Here is a 23,161-nt window from a genome sequence, read left to right as displayed (position 1 = left end):
AAATGTGCTCATTTTCGGTCCTTTATGTTTTAAAATTTTATTTCAAGACATATTTGAAACCACGAAGTGATCATTTTAAAATTTTTTGGAATTTTCAAACATTGCCTGTTGCAGATAACATAATTTTAGTCCTTGAGCTGGATTATTCAGAGAGGCAGACATTACTTGCACGAGACATCGGAACATATTCAACTAATTAAAAATTCACTAATAAACTTCTTAATTACTTTGCAGCACATATTACAGTTTACGAATTGTAGCCGGTGAGTTTGCAAAGCGTATCCACTTGTAATGAATTTCCAGAGTGATACCAGTATGGAAATATGCACCATCAAACTCACCGTAAAAGTGCACTGTTTTTCCACTTAATTTTTTAACAAAATGCTCTTTTATGAATTGAGGCGCGAAAGTAACTGGAACGCCCATGTATTTCATCCCACACTTTCGGGAATATCTCGAAACTGGTGTCATCCTGGAGATGTGGTTCAAACTGAAACGTAGAAAATAATGAGTAAAAGGGAAATGAAAGTGGACGAAAAGATAACTTGCCACCAGTGGGAGCTGAACCCACATGGTCACGATTAAAAAAAAAATCGAGCCCCTCAGTTTCCCCTCTTCTCTCGTTCATTCATAGTGAGGGTCTCGAATCTGGCTGCCTTGATGCCATTTGCTAGCATACGAGGATTTATTAGCTGCGTTCCCGCATGTTACACGACGCCATCGATCCAAACAAGGATGGTCCACATCCGCCTACCAAGGCCCTGAGTGGCGCTGGCTCCACTTCATTTCAAGTGGATACGCCTTGCAAACTTACCAACCGCAATTCGTAAATTGCAATATGTGCCGTAAAATAATTCAGAAATTAATTTGTGAATTTTTGTTAATTAGCTGAACATGCATTTCGATTTCTCATGCTAGTAATGCCTGCCTCTTCGAGTATTCCAGCTCAAGGACAAGAATTAGGCTGTCTGCCACAGGCGATTTTCAAAAATTTTGGAAAACTTGGAAATGATCACCCACTGCGATACATAAAATTATGACCTGGTCACACGTTGTTTGAATGGATGTATAGCAGTAATAATTGCGCAGACAATTTTTCAGAATTCTTATGTGAAACTTCTAAGAAGCACCTCAAGGAACACGTATACTATTTTTAGTATGAGTACTGAGAGCAAAAAAAAAAAAAAATCTGTAATGTACAAAATATGCCCCTGCTTCCTAGTTCCAATGTTTTGTAAGTCAGAACATGCAAAAAGAATTATGAAAATTTGTTGGTGTCAATACTACACATAGTGATGCCCATGCTTATGTGGGGAAATGTGAAAATGAATGTTTCTATTGTACAGGGAGCATTTGTTTTTACTCATTGGAAGAGGCACCTGGTTTGTTTTTTACTGAATTCTTTAGGTTCGCAAAGCATTGGTTGTCAAGTCAGGGAGCATGCAGAAGCCACCCCATACTTGATTGTGTTCCATGAGCTGTTCTGTGCAATCAAGCTGGTCTGTTATGCCTGGAGTCTCCACGTGCTTTGTTCAATTCCTGTACAGTACTAGTGTACAGTATTGTGGACTATTGCACAATATTGTACAGTAATGAATACGGTCATGCTTCGGTCGAAGGTTGGTCTGAAATCTTGTTTGAGTGTTCCTGTTTGAGTGAAAACCCCACACGACAGGAAGGATTGCTTGTAATAAGTTGTAGATGTGCTGTCGAAGCACTGATGGATAAAAGCAATCCACGATAGGGAAAACAAAGTTGCACTTGATATTAGTCAAACACAATTATCAAAATAACACGCACATGCACTCATCTACCGTTGTTTGAGACATCATTCAAACAGCTTATATGTTGGAACAGAAAATTGACTACCTCAGGGAAGCTTCTGTGTCTTTACTGCTGCTGTCATTTAAAAGTTATGGTGCCTAGTCGGCCAAAGTGCAAATTTTGCATCTTTTTATTGAAGTGTTAGGAGCACTGGAAGCTAGTTTCAACGGTACTCCCAGTCAAAGTTCTATTTTTCCAAACTCGACAATCTGCCAAAAATTGTCAGATCGGGCGATTAGTTGAAGTTCAGTCATCATTTCAGATGGTGCATGATGTTGCTAGTAGAATTCTAACAGAAGTTTATAAGAACGCGTTGAAAAAATGTTGATCAAATTGATCAATTTCTATAGGCGTAGCTATGAAAGAGTTAATGGGAACTCTGAAATAGTAGTAAAACAAGTGGAATTGCTACAGTTCTTTAACTTCATCAGAAAAGGTCTCATAGGAAGCATCAAGCAGACGTCTCTGCATAGAAAGATAGTCTGCAGGCCTTCTTGCCACATCTTGGTGGCAATTGATGGTGTAGTGCTCTCTGTTTCCTTTAATACTCGATACTGTCCATACATAATTTCATTAGTTTCCCCAGTCTTCTTGCGTAGATCTTTTCTTGTTTTCTGGTGCTATTTGTTCTCTGTTCTTTTGATTCCATGAATTGCACTTTTCCGCCTCAGGCTTTGAGCTGGGATTCTCGATGACCAACCCCAATGCGCTGGTAATGTGGGAGGCCCAATTTGGGGACTTCATGAACACAGCCCAGTGCATCATCGACCAGTTCATCAGCAGCGGACAGGCCAAGTGGGTCCGGCAGAGTGGCCTCGTCATGCTTCTGCCTCATGGCATGGAGGGCATGGTACACAGCACTACTTGTCCCGCATGATTGTTTGTATTGAGTCTGTGCCTTTAGTTCCTGTTGTATTGAACCTGCTATTTGCTTACAAGATTCAACTTGTTCTTTTTCCTCGGCTCCTCCAAGCGAAGGATAGCACCACTCCTTGAGTGAAGCACAGTATGGTCCACTGTTTTAGGGGAACATCAAATTAGTACAGTAAAACCTCGTTGATACGATCCTGTTGCGTACGATTTCCCGTCGCCGATGTTCGCGATCAAGAACACAAAAAATTATCCAGTGCAGTTAGGCTACATTTTTTCTGAAAACAGTCTTTCAGAACCAACATTCATTACATCGCCAAACTACGATTGTATGTTTTCCGGCCACTAGATCCCATGTGAACAAGAAAAGGCACGAGGCACCCGCAATCGAGAGCAGCAAGCGCCCGCCACGGCAGCTTAAGACTTTCCTGTCCTCAGGAAAATAGGTAACTTTTGGGTAGTCTAGTAAACAATTTTTTTACTGCTACAGCAAATGCTCGATATTAGAATGTATCAATTTGTAGAAGGAATGTACTTTCTAATAGTATTAATTCAAGCAAACTTAAACAATTCCTTGAAAACGATTATTTCATGAAAAAATTTTAACCAAAACGAGAAAACTCCATAAAAACATTGATGCTGCTTTGTACCAAGAGAACATAAAAAAATTTCGAAATATACATTTTAAACAACAAGGCTATATACAACATTCCTGCAAAGCTTTCTATCTGCAGAAGTTTTTATATACAAAGAAAAATGTTAGCCGAAGCGGCTATCGTGCCAGCGTGTAAAAGCCGCTGCAGCTCTTACGAACCGCTGCACAGCACAGTGTAGCGCAATGCCGAGATCCAGTCCTGGCCTTCTTGCACAAGACTCCACTCTTTGTGCCTCCGCCGCCAGCAAGTGGTCCTGCCAAAACGACGTTGACACTTTGCAGATAAGAACTGTGACCTTTAGAACACACCGGAGATCTTTATATTTGAGCGTGGCAGCGACGAAACAGTTCGGAGTAGAAAACGAAACTTGCCGGCGGATACCTGTCGACGTTTCGGGGCTATTTGACGCACTTTCGCAGTCCGGGCTGAAGTCCAATGAATCAAAATCATCTTCCGAGTCTGTGCTGCTGCCACCATCAAGAAGGAATCCGTCGAAATTTGCCATTTCCAAAGGACTGCTGCACATGACGTCGATGCCTTGTCAGAAGCTGCAAGCGGTCGTCACGCCTGACTAAAGGGCACTTTAAAAATTTCCCCACGGTGAAAAAAATAAACACGAAAGCTAAACTAGAAAATTATGTCCTCTTATGTGCTGGATGGCGCTAGCAGTCCGAAAGTGCTCCGAGCGCAGTAAAATTTGAAGTTGAAACTTTCAATAATAGGCTATCGATGGGTATAGGCGCTGACAGGAATGTGTTAAATTGATAGTTGAAGTGGCGCTCAAGTCTGCAGGTGATCAGCGGGCAACTACTGTATGCCAAGTTCGTCTGTGTGCTCGCATGTGGATAGAAAGCTCTAGACTGCGTGAATCTGCATGTGTGAACACTGAACTCGCATATTTGATGGGATCAGCATGCCTTCCAATGGCTAATCGGCCCAATCATCAGGCATGCTTCCGTGCTATCCACACGCGCTGATTTTGTTGTTCTCTCTGTTCGTGTAGCGCTAATCATTTCGATCGGTCCAGGCAACCTGGTCAAACCTTGTACCGATAAAGGTCACGTACCGTGGGATTGTTGCACATGTCAAGGCACTGACTACCACTGGGTAGTTCACCGAAGGTACCGATATTCCAAAAATCTAACAGTACTAAATATTCGATATTGAATTACTGAAGTGCTCACTATTCGATTTGAAATCAAATATTCGAGTATTCGCTCACCTCTAATCTTGACCTATCTATTTCACGCCACACGTGGCGTAGTGCCGTTGGAAGTGTACTGCACGCTTTTAATAGGCAATAAACCAAATGGACTGGTGTTCCCTGCTGCAGTCAGTACGAAGTGAGCATGTTTCATTCTGCGTGCATCATATTCCGTACTCCCTCACCGAGTACGGAATATGATGCCCTCCCTCATCGAGTTCCCGAGCGCCGTGCGATGAGGACGGAGCAGCAACGCAAGCGGCGGCAGGTCGACCGTGTGTCGGCCGACCCCGAATTTGTCGCATCTGCAGATTGCTGTCAAGATACAGCGCGCGCCGCTGTGCAAACTACGCAGTTGCTACCAGCATACAAACTGCCTTCCCGCTTTCCTCCCTTGTGCGCGATTCGGCTCACTGTCGGACGCTTTCACTTGCACATACAGAGTATGGCACACGGGGACGATGTTATCGCCCTTTATCGCCCTTGGACTTTATACGGAACATCGTGGCAACCACGACGACAGAAATGCGCCTGGAGCGGAAATATATGGTACCCTTACTACAGTGAGCTAGAAGCACCCTTACGCTTGCGCGTGACCCACGTTCATGGAAAGAAACGTCACAATATTTTTTTAATCGCTTACCGAACGAAGAGGTGCGTCTTATGCATCGGTGTGACTTATAGACCGGAAAATACGGTAGACAGACAATGTAAAGACGCAATTGGAGTGTTGGAAGGGAGACAGTGTTAGAATTGTGATGCTGGTTTCGGGCGAGTATGGTGAGGTGATAAAGCGAGTGACGCAGTTTTGTATGGCTTCCAAGTTAATTGTCAGATAAGTTTGTGAGGGATACCAGATTGATGAAGCATATTCGAGCTTTGGACAGATGAAGGTGATAAGCTAGTTTTTTTTTATTTCAATGGATGCAGACTTCAGATTGTGTGGGAGGTACCCAAGAGTTCTGGAAGCTTTGCAGCAAATAGTGTTGATGTGCAGTACCCAGGATAATGGTGTCATATGAATGCCAAGGTACTTGTAGGAAGTTCCAGGGCTTACAGGGACAAAATAATATTGTAGGTGTGGTGAATGATGTCACGTTTATGAGAAAATGAGATTAGTTTACATTTTGATAAGTTAAGGGGCATAAGCCATTTATTTCACCAGTATCATCCTGTAGAATGGTGTTACCGTCAGTGCTCGGGATGGCTGAGTATACTACGCAATCATCTGCAAAAAGTCTGTTTATTTTTAATTTAGTAGGGAGATCATTTATGTAGATTAGGAATAGTAGCAGCGATAGGCTATCGCCCTGTGGAACTCCTGATGTTGCATTAGGGAGTGGTGATTGGTGGTTATTGGCTGAGGTGAATTGTATACAACCTTTAAGGAAGTCCTCAATCCAGTTAATTAAGTTAGAAGGTAAGCCACAGCAAGTTAATTTTACGAGTAGGTTAATGCGAACACAATCACATGCCTTTTCAAAGTCTTAAAAAATGTCGTATATTTTAAGATATCCAAGGAAATTAGTATGTCAGGGGGAAACTCAGTGAGTTGTGTTCCACAAGAGTAAAATCATATAAATGCATGTTAATAAAGAAAAAGAATTCATTTTTTCTGAGTGATTCATGACATTGAAGGCTATTACGTGCTCTAGGAGCTTAGACGAGATTCAGGTATCAGAAGTTGGATAGTAACAAATAGGGCATGTGCGATTGCCTGATTTGAAAAGGGGGGGTTATCTTAGCTTTTTTTCCAGTTGCTTGAGGATCCGTTTTATGCTTCAATGTTGTGGAGCAGACACTAAGTTTATTATTATGCAACTTCAGCTCAGAAATTTCCAAAGAAACCCAAAAATCTGTACTGAAGCTCATCAACCACTCCAGCAAAGGGGACTTTCTGGACTCAAGGTCGAGTGTGGTCTGTGGTCATGTGATAAAAATAAGGTGAAAGTGTGGACTTAAACTCCGCTGCTATATGGCTGTGAGTCTAGTCCATGTGTGTGTTCTCGCGTTTGATCGCCGATAGGTGGCTCGTCGCCAGCCATTTTGCCACTCATCGGTGAATTTTTCTTGCAGCCGGACACGGAGGTGGTAACCGCCACCGCTTTGTCGGAAGCCTGTAACTAAAGTTGCAGTTTAGTGCTGCGTCAATACAGGAGCAACTTTGCTCGCAGCCACCATGTTTGTAGTACATTGCACGAGCGTATTATGTCCAAGAAGTTGAGTAGCACATCATGCGACATCTGAAATTTAGGTTGCCATTAACATTGATTTTAGGGGTAGGTGTCATTGCTGCCGGGAAGTCAGAATAATCGCAAAAGTCCGAAAAACAAGCCATCTGAAAACTTGGTCACCGACTGCATTTGACACTTTTGCTACCATAATACATATCTTGAGTCGCATGCAAGCAAAAATTTGCTTTGTTATAACCGATGCCATGTCAGGTCCCACGTTTTCAGTTTCGTTATTTCATTTCATTTATTTACTCTCAAGACTGAACAGGCATTACAGAAAGGAATGGCAGTAGCAAAAAAATGAAAAAATGGTTAATGAGGCAGCACATGATCACAGATAGCCGACTTGAACACATCACGGTCTGTAATAGTGATGATGGAGGCGGGAAAGCGATTCCAGTCTTGACTTGTTTTCGGGATAAAGGCTTCGAGGTATGCATTGCTTTTACACTGAGGCACCCCAACCTTCATTCGATGATCAATACGGGATGACAAATGGCTTGGGGGCGAAAAAAGTGTAATTTTTAGGTCATTATTAGTGTAGTATATTTTATGAAACAGGCATAAGCGGGATATTCGACGTCTAGTAGAAAGGGGAGGTAGCTCAAGCTTTTGCTTCATGCGAGAAACGCTCGCTAAGCGGTAGTAGTTAGAGAGCCTTACTACACCATCAAAATAAAGCATGGGCAACCACATTTTTTTTAGTATGTTATATCTGATAATTTGTTATAACTGTTTTCACTATATCAAAGTTTGACTGTACTAGTGAAAAGATTCATTTGTTCTGTTTATCGTCACTCCTTGTCACATGTTGTCATTGCAGTAATTCATAAAGTTCTTTCGTGAACCATAGTGGACATTGTTATAGTGCACGTTGCACATTGTTATACACTTGTGCTGTAATTTAATGGCGATCTATAGAACACTATCTTTTAACTCATCAGCCCTTCCTCCCGCTATTTGATTATTGAATAGTGTTCTAGACATCACTGCCTTACAGTTAAATTGTGAGACATTTCATTGACAACATGAATTTTTATAACATAGTGCAACTTCCTGGTGCTAAGTTCTTTATTTTTCCTCAGTGTACATTCAACCAAGGCATATTAACTCTAAAATTTTAAAGCAGACTGTTGTTCCATCTAGCACCATTCTCTGCCATATTTTTCAGCAATCGATACAAACTGGAGAGATTGCCAAAGTCATCCCCATCTTCAAATCCGGTGTCAATGCTTGCCTAGTAACAATTGTCCCATATCTCCTACAAGCATACCATGTATGCTACTCGAGCACATTATTTCATCATACGTTACATCTCACTTGGAGCTAAACAATTACTTTTTCTGTAACCAGCACAGCTTCCGCAAAGGGCTTTCTTGCAATACACAGCTCATCAAAGTCACAAACGAGCTTTTCAACAATGTGGATGGACATTTTTCAGCAGATTGCATTATCATTGATTTTTTCCAAGGCGTTTGATCACGTAGCCATTGAAGATTAATAGTTAAAGTGTCATCTCTTAACATTGATTCTCTGATGGCCTCTTGGATTAGAAACTTTCTGTGTTTTCGTAAGCAGTTCACCGTAATTAATAACATGTCTTCCCCTCTCACTGAAGTGATATCTGGTGTTCCACAGGGGAGTGTTATTGGCCTTTTGTTATTTTTAATTTTTATAAACGACTTCCCTTCAGATATCACATCATCTATTAGCCTTTTTTTGCGGGCGACTGCATAATCTATTGCAAAATCTAGTTACCATCAGATCATATCGCACTGCAGCAAGACCTCGATCGCGTAACAACCTGCTGCTCAGCTTGGCTGATGACCTTAAATGTTGAGTGTAACGAAATAACTATTACTCGAAAGCGATCAATCTCTACGTTTGAATATTTCCTTGATGGTAATCATGTCCATCCAACTTCATCTTACAAGTACTTGGGCATCCACCTCACATCCCTCCTTTCTTGTTCTACTCATATTAGCAAGATAACAGCAGAGGCGTCTCGTATACTAGGTTACTTAAAGTTCAATCTTCGCAATGCCTCCCCCCCCTCCACGCGGAAGCTCGCCTACCAAACATTTGTACGTCCTAAACTCGATTATGCATCTCCCATATGGTCTCTCGAACAAGCCTATCTAATCTGATGTTTAGAATCAGTTCAAAACCGTGTCGCACATTTCATCGTCAGTGACTACAGCGGACATTTCAATGTGACTAGAATCAAACAATCGCTATCACTTCCTTCGTTGGACTCGCGCAGAAACATTTCACTTGTCTGTCTGCTCCACAAAATCATCAACAGGAAACATCCCTCTTCATTGCCGCTTCTTAGACCTTATCGCTGTTCCTGCCGTTTGCACAACAGCCTCAATTTTCAGCGTCTCTATGGTCACACAAATGCATTTAACATATCTGCATTGCCACATGCCATTGTATTCTGGAATAATCTTCCAGATAATATAGCCAACGTTCAAGATGCCAAAAACTTAACGAAACTGCTGCAGGCGCTGTTTCTTTAGTACTAGAAATGTATTCTTGGCTAGGTACAGCTGTTTATACAGATTCATAACCTTATGCGTCGTCCTTAACATTGTATATTTTATTTCTGTGTACATTTTGTGTTTCTTACAACCATGAGTGTGTCTTTTTTTTTTCTATTTTACATTGTCTTGATGGCTCTTTGTAGAAACGAGAATTTCTATTCCCCCCTTACACAATGTTCCCACGTGAAACCCGTGAGGTACCCATATAAATAAATATATAAATTCTGCTGTGATGCCCCCCTTTTCCTTGGCTCCCTACTCCATAGTGCCCTGTAAAGTATTTCAGATAATTTTTTTTATTTGCACAGGGTCCTGAGCACTCAAGTGGCAGGCCTGAACGTTTCCTCCAGCTCTGCAGTGAAGAATCTGACGTCTTTCCGGTGAGTACCATTAAGGATTCGCAATATACCGTACAATTCTCATGTAAGGGCCAAGTTGGGCTTCTTGGTTTTTTTTTTTTTTTCATGTACCCTAAAGGCTCTTTTACAGGCATTACATAGGGGGTTGAAAAAAAAAAAAAGCAATGAATGGACAATATACATAGCACCACAAGTAAAAGAAAGAAATCCTACACAGAATGCAAGATACAAGATCACCAATACAAGATTGAGATGTACAAATACAAGATTGAATTGTACAAATACAAGTTTGAATTACAAGCTAAAAATATAGGTCATGGAAAGGCTTTTATTTATCAGTATGCATCCAGCACTTCAGTTTATTAAGAAAAGCATCCTGATTGTTCTCGGAAGTGATTTCAGCTAGCAGTCTGTTCCAATGATAGATGGCAAGGAATAGTGGTGACTGATGCATGAGTTTAGTACGAGTTAACTTTGGCTGCACTTTAAAACTGTGATCTAATCGGGGAAAGATGCGAAGGGCCGGTTTTATATGGGCTTCTGTTAATGCCGAGGAATTATGATATACAGTGTAGACCACTTATAATGTAAGTCGCCGGAGTCGCTAATATCCGCACTATATGCGGTACCGCACTACAGTCGAATCTCGATAATTCGAACTCGAAAGGGCCTGAAAATTTGTTCGAATTAACAAGACGTATTTTTGAAGTATTCGAGCACCATAGCATGATGCATGAACGATGCGAGTCGGGAAATATCGCGGCGCGCAAGCGCATAGCGAGCGCAAAATCCCACGCCGGCCAACGCTTGCTTCCCGATAACGGCAGAAAACGAAACTTCAGGGAGTGGGCGGCGCCGGCATGGCGATGGGCGCGCGCGCGGAGACCGTCGAAGGTGAGGGAGGAGGGCGGCAGGGAAGCGGATTTGGCCTCGGCAACTCAGCAGCTTCGGTGGCAGTGGCTTTGGTGGCTCCCCTCGCCCTCTCTCTCAACTCCCTCATAGCTCCCTCACCTTCGACTGCCTCCGTGCGCCCCCGCCGCTGTGCCGGCGCCACCGCTCCAGCCGGCCCGGTGGCGGCTTAGCCCACTTCCTGAAGCTACGTTTTCTGCCGTTATCGGGAAGCGAGTGTTTGCCGGAGTGGGAGCAGTTTCGTTGGCCGGACTGGACCTCCACCGCTGCATTGAGGGGTCTCTCCTAAGCTTTTGCTATATGGCAGTGTCGGAGCAATGCCGGTCGGAGGCGCCGCCGTGTTATTTGGCGCGCTTGCTGCTGAGAGCATTGTCGGTGCACGGTATGTTCGAATTAACTGTCACAAATGCTTTTGCGTTCGAATTACCTGGGATTGAATTGAAATTGGAACGACCGAGTAGTCAAATTGGTAGGCCCTTCCAAAGCTGTGACGATAGTATGTCCGCTTGAACAAGGTTTTCACGAATGAAATCAAGTTCAAAGTACTGATTTACACCACTGCAATCCATAGCCATGCGTGGTCATCACGCACCTGCGTGAGACTGCACGAGATCACCACAATTGGTGCCGTTTTCTGTGGTGTGTGTCCGGTCGAACTGGCTATGCCAAACAAGGAAGCGTAAATTTCTCTCTCTCGAGAAGGCACATATGATCGCCGAGGCAGAAAGCAGAAGGAAAAAAGTTCGCAGTTTTGCCCGAAAGGCGAAGCATCGATTGCGATAGCAGATTAGTAGACAGCTATATGAACTAAGGATCGTAGTTTAATCAGCCGTAAGAACTTGTAAACATTTGCTTACTAACTAAATTATCAAGCATGGTGTCACGCCCGCACAGGTAATAATGAACACAGCTCGCTCGACGACCGCGGAGCAGCGAGCAAATTGACCTTTGTGCCGTCTCTCGCTTCAACGCGAACTAAACGTCGAAAGCACAGCGCACACCACTCTACCGACACTAGTTGCACTTTGCCCACGTCGTAGATCGCTTTTAAGATGAGGACCGTGCGGGTATGGCCCTTTTAGCCACCATAGCGCGGGCGCGCACTTTGTGCACGGTGCAGATTGCTTTCAAGATACGGCGGCCGCGCCGCAGCCGTTGTTCTCAACATGATACCAACGTTTCGTCGTCTGGGGAAAATGACAACCCGCTAGACACAGTGACTCCGGCGACTGCTTTGAAAGTAATGGATGTTTTTGACCTCATCCTAAAAGTTATCAGAACCCACGACAATGACATTGAGATGGCTCTTTTAACGGACTGTGAGACTTCAGTAACGCCTTTGCTTGCCGTGAAGCGTAAGAAATCCAGGCTGACCCACTTCTGGCAACTTCCGGTAAGCGCAAGCTTGCCAAGTTTTCTGACTTTGTCATAAATATGCAATGAAATCGTGATATTTCAAACCGCTTCATTGCGACTGCATATGCCGCAAATTGAGTGTTTTGTGATCGGCCGGGCACACGCGTTGGGTTAGGTGTCAGCCGCAGTGTACGAAAAATGCTGTAACAGCGGCGCGAAATGCATTCTCTCGTGAAGTTGACACTTTATTGACCGCCTTCGGTACGTCTCAATCTTTGCCCCCACACCATCGCGAAAATTTCCCGGACGATGGTTTCAGTTTCGTTCGCGGCTTTGCCGTTTGGCGTACGTATATACAGTTAAACCTGGATATAACGAAATTGACAAATTCCCGAAAAACTTCGTTATAAAGAGGATTTCGTTATATGCAGATTCGGCATGAAAATTCGAAAAAGAAACGCTTGCCGTATTTACTCGGATTCTAACGCGCCCTCGATTGTAACGCGCACCCGTTTTGCGTTTTCATCGAAGCACTCATCCTTGGAATGTCGCACCAGGTACTGGATGCGTGGACGTATGTCGTTTACCCACAAGCGAGAGGCATCGGAAACGAACCGCGAGCGTCACGATGGCGTCGTATAGTTTTACAGGAGAACCACGCTGTTACGTTCCCGGGTGCTGCGTTTTCCCGGCCGTTACGTCGTTTTCGGCCGGTCCCGGCACAGCTCCCATAGAACCCAATGCATTGGTAACCCCGCTGTTGCGTCGCAAGTGTGGGACCGTTCCCGCATCATACGATGCGAACTGCCACCCCGTGCCGGCCCGAGTGGCCATTTTGACTTTTCATGTCGCTTAGCTTGGTGGCTTTACGATGGCATAGGCCGCCCAAAGTGCCGGATGCGACAACTATGACGTATTTTCGGTATCCGCCAGCAAAAATATGGCCCTTGAGATCCGTATTTGGTAATTAAAGATGGTGTCTATGACGCGTTGTGGCCCTAAAATTGGTTTTGGCTCATAGATGTTCCGTATAAAGTCCAAGGGCGATAACGCAGTCGCCGCGCGCCGTATGCTGTATGTGCGAGTGAAAGCCTGCAAGGGGAGCCGACGGCCGCGTCTAAATCTCGCGCGCACAAGAAAGAAAAGCAGAGAGGAAGCGCGCCTTCTTTCGTTGTGCACGAGGCACCGGCGAGGGAGCGAGGGACGGAGGTAGAGTGGGCGGCGTTGTACTGTACTCTGGCATCAACTGCGTACTGCGCGGCGGCACGTGGGCGCGCGGGCCTTATCTTGAAAGTGATCTGCATTGGGGCAGAGTCTAGGCAGTTAGGTGCGTCGGCGGCTCGTAGCTTTGTGCGTGCTGTGTGTTCTCGGTGCTCAGTTTGTGTTGAAGCAATAGACAACAGCACGAAGGTCACTTCGCTCGCTTCTGCAGCGGCGCTTCCACACCCCGCCAGCATTTGACAGCGTGTGTCCGAGCTCATCGAATGTGATGTGTCCCAGCGTCTGCCATTCGCGTCGGCAACATCAACTGGAAAAGGAGAGTCCCATCTTGGCGGGCTAGGCCAGCTGCAGCAAGCGGTAGGATCAGGTTCGAATGAATGGAGGGGGAAAGGTCATGCCCGCGGCGGCAAGATCGCCGGGTCGAGGGATGCAGGCCTGCCTCGCACACGTGCGCTTGCTTCGCATTCCGCCGCGGCGAAGAAGGTGCTTCCGGTTGCTGCTCGTGCAAAAATGACAAAATTTGGGGCGAAATCTCTAGGTTGTCGGCGGGAAAATTTCGTTATTTCGAGGGGGTCTCCCGCTGCCACTTCGTTACGTAGAGGTCTCAAATACATGTGATTCTAGGGAGTAACGGCGGGGAATAGAAAAACTTCGTTATATCCAGGAATTCGTTATATGGAGGTTCGTTATAAGCAGGTTTAACTGTACACACTAATTTCGTGTCAACGAAGTTCCTCCACAACGAAATTTTTCGCGTGTCCCGTGAATTTCGTTGTAGCGGGACTCTACTATAAACCGGCAGTTCGAATTAAGTGTGTTCGAATTAACGAGATTCGACTGTATAAACAAAACAACAATTTTATTCCGATAGCAATTATACGGACACTGCAGGCGCATTTCTACCGTTGCCGTTGCTATTGCCGTGAGGTTACGTATAAAGTCCAAGGGCAATAAAATCGTCACCGCGCACAGTATGCTGCATGTGCGAGTGAACCCGTGTGAGAGTGAGCCGGTGATCGCGGCGCAATCTCACGCACGCAAGGCTCCGGTTGGGGAGGGGGCTGTACTTCGGGCGGCCCGAGCAGCTGAGCACTGGGGCCGCTGTATCTTGAAAGCCAACTGAGACGGAGGCGTAGTCCGCCGTGCACTGTGTTTTCGCGGGTCAGTTCGCGTTGATGTGAGACACAGCACCAAGGCCAATTCGCTCGTTGCTGCTGCCGCGCTTTTTCACTCCAACATTTCAACAGCGAATATCCGCGGTCATCGAGTGAGATGCATGTTTGCTTGTGCACGCGTGACACCATGCTTGATAATGCGCAGAGAGTTGCGGCAGCATACGTGCTTTCGGCGCGTGGTGAAATATAGGAACCGAGCTGTTCATGCGCCAACAACATTAGAACGCCCCCGACGGCGCCAGACACGGCGGTTGCATCGTGTCGTTAGAGTAGAGACGCTGGTTGTTTGCCACTGTGACGTTGCGGAGCTCGACGCGCGCGTTACGTCGGAGTATACTGCAGCTTTAGGGAAGCGTTCGCCGTTTCGGTTGACTGACGAACTTCCAGGCAGCCGCATTTTAACCGGTATTTCGTTTCCTGCAACTGCACAATAAGCGTTGTGCGTATACATAGAGTGCTATGGGAAAATTAACGGGAGTCTGAAAAGACCGTATTATATCCAGTCCTGCACTATAAGCCGTTACGTTTTAAGTGGTCTATACTGTAGTCAGTGAAAGTGAGATAACACTGTAACAAAGTCTTTTTTTGAGCATGCATAAATTTAGAGATAATTTCATATCAGTTACGCTGTAGTAGCAAGAATATTTTTTCATGACAAATCTAGCAGCCTTATTCTGTAGCGATTTGAGTTTGTTGTTGAGGTATTCTTGATCCGAATTCCAAATGATAGCGGCACATTCCAGTTGCGGTTGATATTTGCTATATTTGATGATAGATACAGCAAATATCAATGCAGTAATAAATGTCAAAGCATAATTTCTCTAAATTGCCCACAAGATGGCTGGTACTCTTGAAATCAAACATATATTTCTTTCAATTTTTCATTTTACTTCATGCCATCAAAACACTCGAGCAGACAAATAATTTTTTTTTCTAAGAAAGACTTTAAGAACGCAAATCGAACCCTAGGTGCAGTAATAGGCCACATTTGGGGAAATAGAACTTCTAGAGAATTGAGTTCACAGCTAGGGCATTTGGCGTAGAGTAATCCTTCTGCATTAATACTAAAAAATAACAAGGATTTAATTATGGAGTTTTTATGGGCCAAAACTAATACTATCTGAGATTTACAAATGAGTTCTCAAGTGTTAGAGCTATGATTAATGATTACTGACATGTAAAGTACCGTATACACTCATGTAAGGGCCGCACTTTTTAAGCATAGAATGCTTTTAGCCTCGTCGGCGACCTTCAAGTGACCTTGAGCCATAAGCCAGAGCTGTTATCCGGGCACTCAAACGAGAACATCCAGGCATCGTTACGAGAACCAAACGAGATCATCCGGGCAACCAGTCAAAAGTTAAGAAAATGTAGTCTCTGGCCCCCAACCCTTTGTACAGGACCACATTACATACGCTAGTCACTGCCCAAACAAGTTACAAAATATATTGCTTCCGAGTTCCTCCTGATGTTCGTTCACAAATATCACTGAAGCTGTAACTTCTAGTATGCTGAAGTTTTATTTGTCGCTTCCAATAGCGACGTTCAAAAAGCAGATACAGGGCTCCATACACTTTATTGTCATGTTTTGGCACTGAGACAGGGTTCCCTGTGCTCTTTTCAGCGCCAGCAGTCTGAGTTCTGTGGCATGCATGACTAGGCCAACAGTGTCCGGCGCGCCGCGGATGGTTGTGTGGTGGGGTGGGGTGTGCCGTGCCCTTGCTAACATGCACTATACCCATTTTAAAATTGTGGCAAGTATCATCTCCAACCAATCCGCTTTGCCGGTAGCCATTTCATGCTTACATCTACTCTCGAATACGAGAGAGCCAGCATTTTTTTTTTTTCACAATTTTGACGAGGTGCAGCCCTTACACTGGGCCAAACATTTTGGTCAAAATGGTGCCAGCGCAGCCTTGACTTGTACACACCCCGGATCCCCAGATGTACCATTGCGTCAGAGATCAACGCGCAGCTCTTGCCATCTAGTAGTGGCACACGGAAGTACGCACCGTGCAACAATTCGCCGATGCGTGCGGACGGCATTGGGGCACCGAACAGGATTGCTTCTCCGTTGGAAATCATTTTTCCAAATTTTGGGCTGCCAAGTTGGGGGTGCAACCCTTACACGGACGGGTATGTGCCCGAAGTGTGACATCGAAGAGCGAGTTGCTTGCTGCAGTTTACTTGACACAGGGTGGCCATGACTCGCTTTTCTTGCGCGTTTATGCGGTTTTATGCTGCGTACTACACAATTGATGGGTGCTATATTTAAAGGGACTCTCCTTAGTTCGAACTCCATTTTATTTAAATACATTTCCATTCCTCTTGAAGTTTCAATTAAACGAGATTCTACTGTACTTATCTGTGGCAAAAGTAAATGAAGCACGTTCCTGAGGTCGGGCTGCACTGTTGGGATTTTAAGGGGCGGGCAACAGCCATGCTTATGCATACAAGTGCCACAGTTGAAGGTGCACCCATTGTGCCTTCCGATTGATTCGAGTTAGGTTACGAAACGACATTCTTTGTAAATTCTGCACGCATAGTACAGCGTTCCATTGCTTTGGGAGGAATGAGTGGCAACCCCTCTCAGTTGTGGCTCTGCATTCTTCTGCTGACAGACCATCGATGAGGACTTTCCCACACGTCAGCTGAACGAAATCAACATGATTGTTGCCAACTGCACGACGCCTGCCAACTACTTCCATGTGTTGCGGAGGCAGATTGCCTTACCCTTCAGGAAACCAGTGAGTATTGGCATTGCAGTCATTCTTTTTTCTTTCAGCGGACTGGTTTCACTGTGCTCTCAATGGATGCATGTGGTTCCTGCCGGGCAACACGTCATCCTCTCCATTGCTGGGCTTAGACCCTAGGAAACCCCCAAATGAAGTGCTGAGACTGTACTGCTATTTGATAGTTTCATTAGTAATTTTTATTGAGGTTTCTGAACGTATGCTCCATGGAATGCTGCAGCAAGTCAATTTTTTTTTCTTTTCAGCCATGGCTGTCATTTACTAATAACAGCTAGTTGTTGCCTTTGTGGCAGTTAAATGGAACATACAGTGTTAATTGCTTTGTTGAGCAGTCAACTAGCCTTCTTCCTACGGGCCCTTATGTCTAAAAGAGACTGTTGTATGAGTTAAACTAGATTCTAGATCAGAACTGTCTTGCATAGAGGAAAAGAAACAGAGGGGCTGTTACTTGATGTGTGAATTGATCAATTGATTAATATCTAATGATTGATTTAACCTTGTGAAAGCATTTAGAAAAAGGAATACCTTTGGTAAAGATATTAACAAATAAGAGCAAGGAACATATCTGGTGCATACAATGACCTGAACAAAACCAACTTGTAAAAATATATGCCTAACTTTTAATACTTCACTTTTTTTCCCTGTGTTATTGCGCTTGCACTGTCAAAGATAAGTTATGCTGTCATAGCCCCCATTATAGTACTATTTACAGTGCTTTCCCAATGGCTTCAAAATACGTAGTAGCTACCTGGCCACTGTGCTATCATGCTCTGCTAGGAACCTCTTTAGAGAGATCATTGCACACTCTGTAAAAGAAAATTTATATTTTGTTTTCAGTGTCATTCGCGTTTTATGAAGAAAATTTTTTACTAGGACCTATGCTGGACAGCTTGCACTAGCTTTGCTCATAACTGGTTTTTCTTATTGCTTAATAACTCGCCATAGCTCTACTGTGATGTCCAAATACTCCCGCATGGTTGCACTTCCTGTGTGCACTGCCATTCTGTGGCGGCAACAGAGGGGGAAGTGGTGGCGCTGCTATGTGCGTTCATTATAAAGCAAGAAATAAGCCCTCAGGCTCACCTATATTCCTTCGTTGTGCAGGAAAATTCATTGTGTAGGTAACTTCGCTGTAGAGGCGTTCACAATGCACTTGGCAGATTTGGATTCGGCTGGGACATACGAAATATTTTATTATATCATACAGGTCATTTGTTGTAGCGATGTTCGACTGTATGTACTGCTATGTGTCTGGGTGCATCTGAGTCCAGAAGCAGCTGGTCTTGGCACCACAGATCTGGCCATGTCCTTGCATCAGGCCAGTGCTGGAGAGGTATTTCAACTTGAACATTGTGCTACGTGTAATCCTACCTCCAGCATAGATATCTTTTTGTATGTGTGTGTGTGTGGGGGGGGGGGGGGGTGAGGGATGGATGGATTTTGATTAAGGGGTATGACAAAATTCAGAGATCTTCCCCTTTCATTCAATTTGATCTACCACGTAACTTGATGAACTCGTGCACTATTTTCATTTAGGTTGAAATTAACGGAACTCAGACATAAAAGCAAAATGTTTGTTCAAGTACACTCACATGGTTGCTGTTCTTGCAGCTTTAGTTTCTATACATCTTTTCACCATCCACAGCTTCTGCACAAACACTCTTGGGTGTTTGTGCAGAACACTGAAGGGAACTTCTAAAAGCCTCGTTAGCTACAGTGAAAGCTCGATGATACGAATCTCACGGGGTCACGAGAAATATTCGTATTAGCCGAAATTCGTATCATCGAAACACAATTAAAACTACAGTCGAATCTCGATAATTCGAACTCGAAGGGGCCCGAAAATTTGTTCGAATTAAAAGGACGGATTTTTGAAGTATTCGTGCACCATAGCACGATGCACGAACGGTGCGAGTCGTGAAATATCGCGGGCCACAAAAGTGCCCACGCCGGCTAACGGTCGCTTCCCGATAACGGCAGAAAACGAAGCTTCAGGGAGCGGGCGGCGCCGGCACACGGGTGCGCCGGGTGCGCGCGGAGACCGTCGAAGGTGAGGGAGGAGGGCGGCAGGGATGCGGATTTGGCCGCGTCAACTCCGCCGCTTCGGTGGCTCCCCTCGCCCTCCCTCTCAACTCCCTCGTAGCTCTTTCACCTTCGACTCCGTGCGCACATCTCCATGCGCGCCCGCCACCGTGCTGGCGCCAGCTTATTTTAGCCACTCCCTGAAGTTTCATTTTCTGCCGTTATCGGGAAGCGAGCGTTTGCGGGCGTGAGCAGTTTCGTTGGCCTGACTGCGCCTCCGCCGCTGCTTCCCTCTGCTCTGCTGCCTCAGCGTGCAAGGTCAACATGTGACTAGAAAATAGAGGAGAAGGGTTCACTGCCATTTTATCCGCGTGGCTGAGACGTCGGCACTAGTGTGTGCTAGAATACGGTTGTCTAGAACACTCTAGTCGGCACGTAGACGCTTGTTCCGGCGCGATGCAGAAACGGCGACCTTGCAATTTGAGAGAGGGTGAAATTTCCGCCGCGGGTTCTTTTTTATTTTTTTTCCCCGTTCCTTTGCAAGCGGCATTGAGGGGTCTCTCCTGAGCTTTTGCTCTATGGCGGTGTCGGAGCAATGCCGGTCGGAGGCGCCGCCGCGTGATTTGGCGCGCTGCTAAGAGCATTGTCGGTGCGCGGTATGTTCGAAGTAAGCGTGTTCGAATTAACGAGATTCGACTGTAGCTAAATTAAAGAGTCAAAGGTGAACTCACTCAGGCACATGTACGTAAAAAGCATTTATTTCTTGAAGAAAAAGTCTCTAATGTCCTTTTATCTCGGTAGAGAATCCTATCTCAGTAGACATAGCTCGCTGCAACTAGGTAAAATGGCGCAAACACAAAGAACGCGGCCCGAAGCACAGCAGCCACTCCGTCCAATGGGCGGCCGCCGAAAAGGAGGAAAAGTACAAAAGCGCCACCGCTTCAAACTCTTCGCGCCCAGTCGCGGAGTCCGCGCTGTCCGGCACCGCGTCCACGCCTCCGCACCAAAAGATAACGGGAGAAAGCACGTGACTGCGTGCTGTTCTCTTTCGCGGCCGTCAGTGGGGCGGCGTTTATTCGTATCAACCGACGCAGGCCGAAAATCGATTCGTAACAACCGTTCTCCAGCACGTTGCAAAGTAATGGGGCTCGGCCGGGACCACAGAAAAATTCGTATCATCCGGAAATTCGTATTAGCCGTGATCGTATCATCGAGCTTTTACTGTACTTGAAGTGTTTGAGACACCAAATTTTGAGGCTATAAGAAGCCTGCTATAGGCTTCCTCTGTGTGCAAGGACACTCAACACGAAGTGTTGGACACATCAAGCATTTAAAATATATTTTAATTCGCTTTAAAAGAGTGCCTAAATGCTCGTTCTTGCGATTGAGACCCATCGCTAGCACGATTGACACAGACGTCACTGTGTTGCAAGCGTAACGAAAGTTGTAGTGACATCATACCACATTAGAGTGACGGACAATGAGCGGTGGCCCACAGCTCCGGGCAAGCCTAGAGAGCCTCGAGAGAGTGTAGTGAGCCGCAGCGGACGCAGCCGTAGAGTCGGAATCAGAGCTGCCGAAGCTAGCCGTGACAACTCTCGGCGTGGTTTTGTTTGCCTGTGCTGGTACAAAACGTGTGTGCGAGAGCAGACGATGCAGCAGTGCGTGCGTCATAGCTTTGTGGGCCCACGTGACCAAGCTTCCTAGACAGTGACCTCATTGTCCAACTCGACACACAGAAACCGAAACCGAACATCGTTCACATAAATATCATCATCATCATCAGCCTATTCATGTCCACTGCAGGATGAGGGCCACTCCCTGTGATCTCCACTTACCCATGTCTTGCGCTAGCTGATTCCAACTTGCACCTGCGAATTTCCTAAATTCATCATCCCATCTGGTTTTCTGCTGACCTCGACTGCGCTTTCCTTCTCTTGGTATCCATTCTGTAACTCTAATGGTCCGCCGGTTATCCATCCTACGCATTACATGGCCTGCCCAGCTCCATTTCTTCCGCTTAATGTCAACTAGAATATCGGCTATCCCCGTTTGTTCTCTTATCGACACCGCTCTCTTCCTGTCTCTTAACGTTAGTCCTAAGATTTTTCGTTCCATCGCTCTTTGTGCGGTCCTTAAGTTGTTCTCGAGCTTCTTTGTTAACCTCCAAGTTTCTGCCCCATATGTTAGCACCGGTAGAATACAATGATTGTATACTTTTCAACGACAGTGGTAACCTCCCAGTGAGGATTTTATAATGCCTGCCGTATGCACTCCAGCCCAATTTTATCCTTCTATAAATTTCTTTCACAGGATCAGGGTCCCCTGTGAGTAATTGACCTAGATAAACGTACTTCTCTACAGACTCTAGAGGCTGACTGGCGATCCTGAATTCTTGTTCCCTTGCCAGGCCATTAGACATTATCTTTGTATTCTGCATATTAATCTTCAACCCCACTCTTACACTTTCTCGGTTAAGGTCCTCAATCATTTGCTGTAATTCGTCCCCATTGTTACTGAATAGGACAATGTCATCTGCAAACCGAAGGTTGCCGAGATATTCGCCGTTGATCCTCACTCCTAAGCCTTCCCAGTCTAAGAGCTTGAATACTTCTTCTAAGCATGCAGTGAATAGCATTGCAGAGATTGTGTCTCCTTGCCTGACCCCTTTCTTGATAGGTAACTTTCTACTTTTATTGTGGAGAACCAAGGTAGCTGTGGAATCCTCTTAGATGTTTGCTAAGATATTCACGTATGCCTCCTGTACTCCTTGATTACGCAATGCCTCTATGACTGCTATTATCTCTACTGAATCAAACGCCTTTTCATAATCTATGAAAGCCATATAGAGAGGTTGATTGTACTCCGCAGATTTCTCGATTAGCTGATTGATGACATGGATATGATCCATCGTAGAATATCCCTTCCTGAAGCCAGCTTGTTCTCTTGGTTGGCTGAAGTCAAGTGTTGTCCTGATTCTATTGGAAATTATCTTGGTGAATATTTTATACAATACTGAAAGCAAGCTAATGGGTCTAAATATCTTCAATTCTTTAGCGTCTCCCTTCTTATGGATTAGTATAATGTTGGCGTTCTTCCGGCTCTCTGGTACACTTGAAGTTGTGAGGCATTGCGTATAAAGGGCCGCAAGCTTTTCAAGCATGATGTCTCCTCCATCTTTGATTAAATCTACTGTTATTCCATCTTCTCCAGCAGCTTTTCCCCTGGTCATGTCTTTCAAGGCCCTTCTAACTTCATCGCTAGTTATAGAAGGAGCCTCTGTATCCGGTTCATCACTATTTCGAATTTTTTATTTTTTTTTTATTTATTAAATACTGCGGACACGTGGTCCAAGCAGGGAGGGCGACATATGGTACATACAATGAAAATCAGATAGACAAAACAAACAGAACCATAAAATTACATGATTAGGAAGTGGGTTCAATTATACAATTCCATTCGGTTACACTTCGAGGAAAAAAAAGAAAACTTATATGTGTTTGTTCTTGCAAAGTAAGGGGTTAATGCATCATGTCTGCGGTGGCGTGTAGTTCTGGTTGCTAACTGCGATAAATGTTCAGATGGGTCAAGGGGTAAATTGTTGGTGTGAAGTAGTTTAAGGAATTCAAGTCTCTGTTTCTTTCTTCTAAGCTCGAGTGGTTCAGTGTTGTTAATTTTCATAAGTTCGGTGGGGGAATCACATCTGGAAAACTTGTTAAATATAAATCTGACCGCTTTTCTCTGAATTCTTTCAAGACTATTGATATTAGTTTTTGTGTACGGATCCCAAACTATGCAAGCATATTCCAGCTTAGGTCTAATTAGGGAGATGTAGCATAGCATTTTAACGTTAGATGGGGCTTTCTTAAGTTTGTGTCTCAACAGGCATAGCTTTCGGAAGGCTGAAGCGCAAGTGTTAGTTGTGTGATCATTCCACGATAGTGTATTGTTAAGGGTCACTCCTAGGTACTTATAGCTTGAAAGTAGCTTGGCTGTTTTTGGCACTGTACAGGTCAGTATAGAATTCTTCCG

General features: G+C 44.9%; 1 protein-coding gene across 7 annotated transcripts in view; it reads left to right on the top strand.

Moving 5' to 3' along the window:
• LOC119437313 (2-oxoglutarate dehydrogenase complex component E1) overlaps nt 1–23,161 on the top strand; it is a 565,962-nt gene that overhangs the window by 93,321 nt on the left and 449,480 nt on the right. For all 7 annotated transcript variants that reach the window (XR_007464942.1, XM_049660429.1, XM_049660428.1 and 4 more), the window contains exons 16-18: nt 2,496–2,674; nt 9,643–9,714; nt 16,976–17,101. Coding sequence is in view for 6 of the 7 variants with exons in the window: in XM_049660429.1 (XP_049516386.1) it covers nt 2,496–2,674; nt 9,643–9,714; nt 16,976–17,101 (377 nt within the window). In the remaining variant the exon portion in view is untranslated. The remainder of the gene's footprint in view (nt 1–2,495; nt 2,675–9,642; nt 9,715–16,975; nt 17,102–23,161) is intronic.

Source organism: Dermacentor silvarum, chromosome 1 (assembly GCF_013339745.2).
Source record: "Dermacentor silvarum isolate Dsil-2018 chromosome 1, BIME_Dsil_1.4, whole genome shotgun sequence".
Lineage (NCBI taxonomy): Eukaryota > Metazoa > Arthropoda > Arachnida > Ixodida > Ixodidae > Dermacentor > Dermacentor silvarum.
This window is presented reverse-complemented; position numbering and strand designations above follow the sequence as displayed.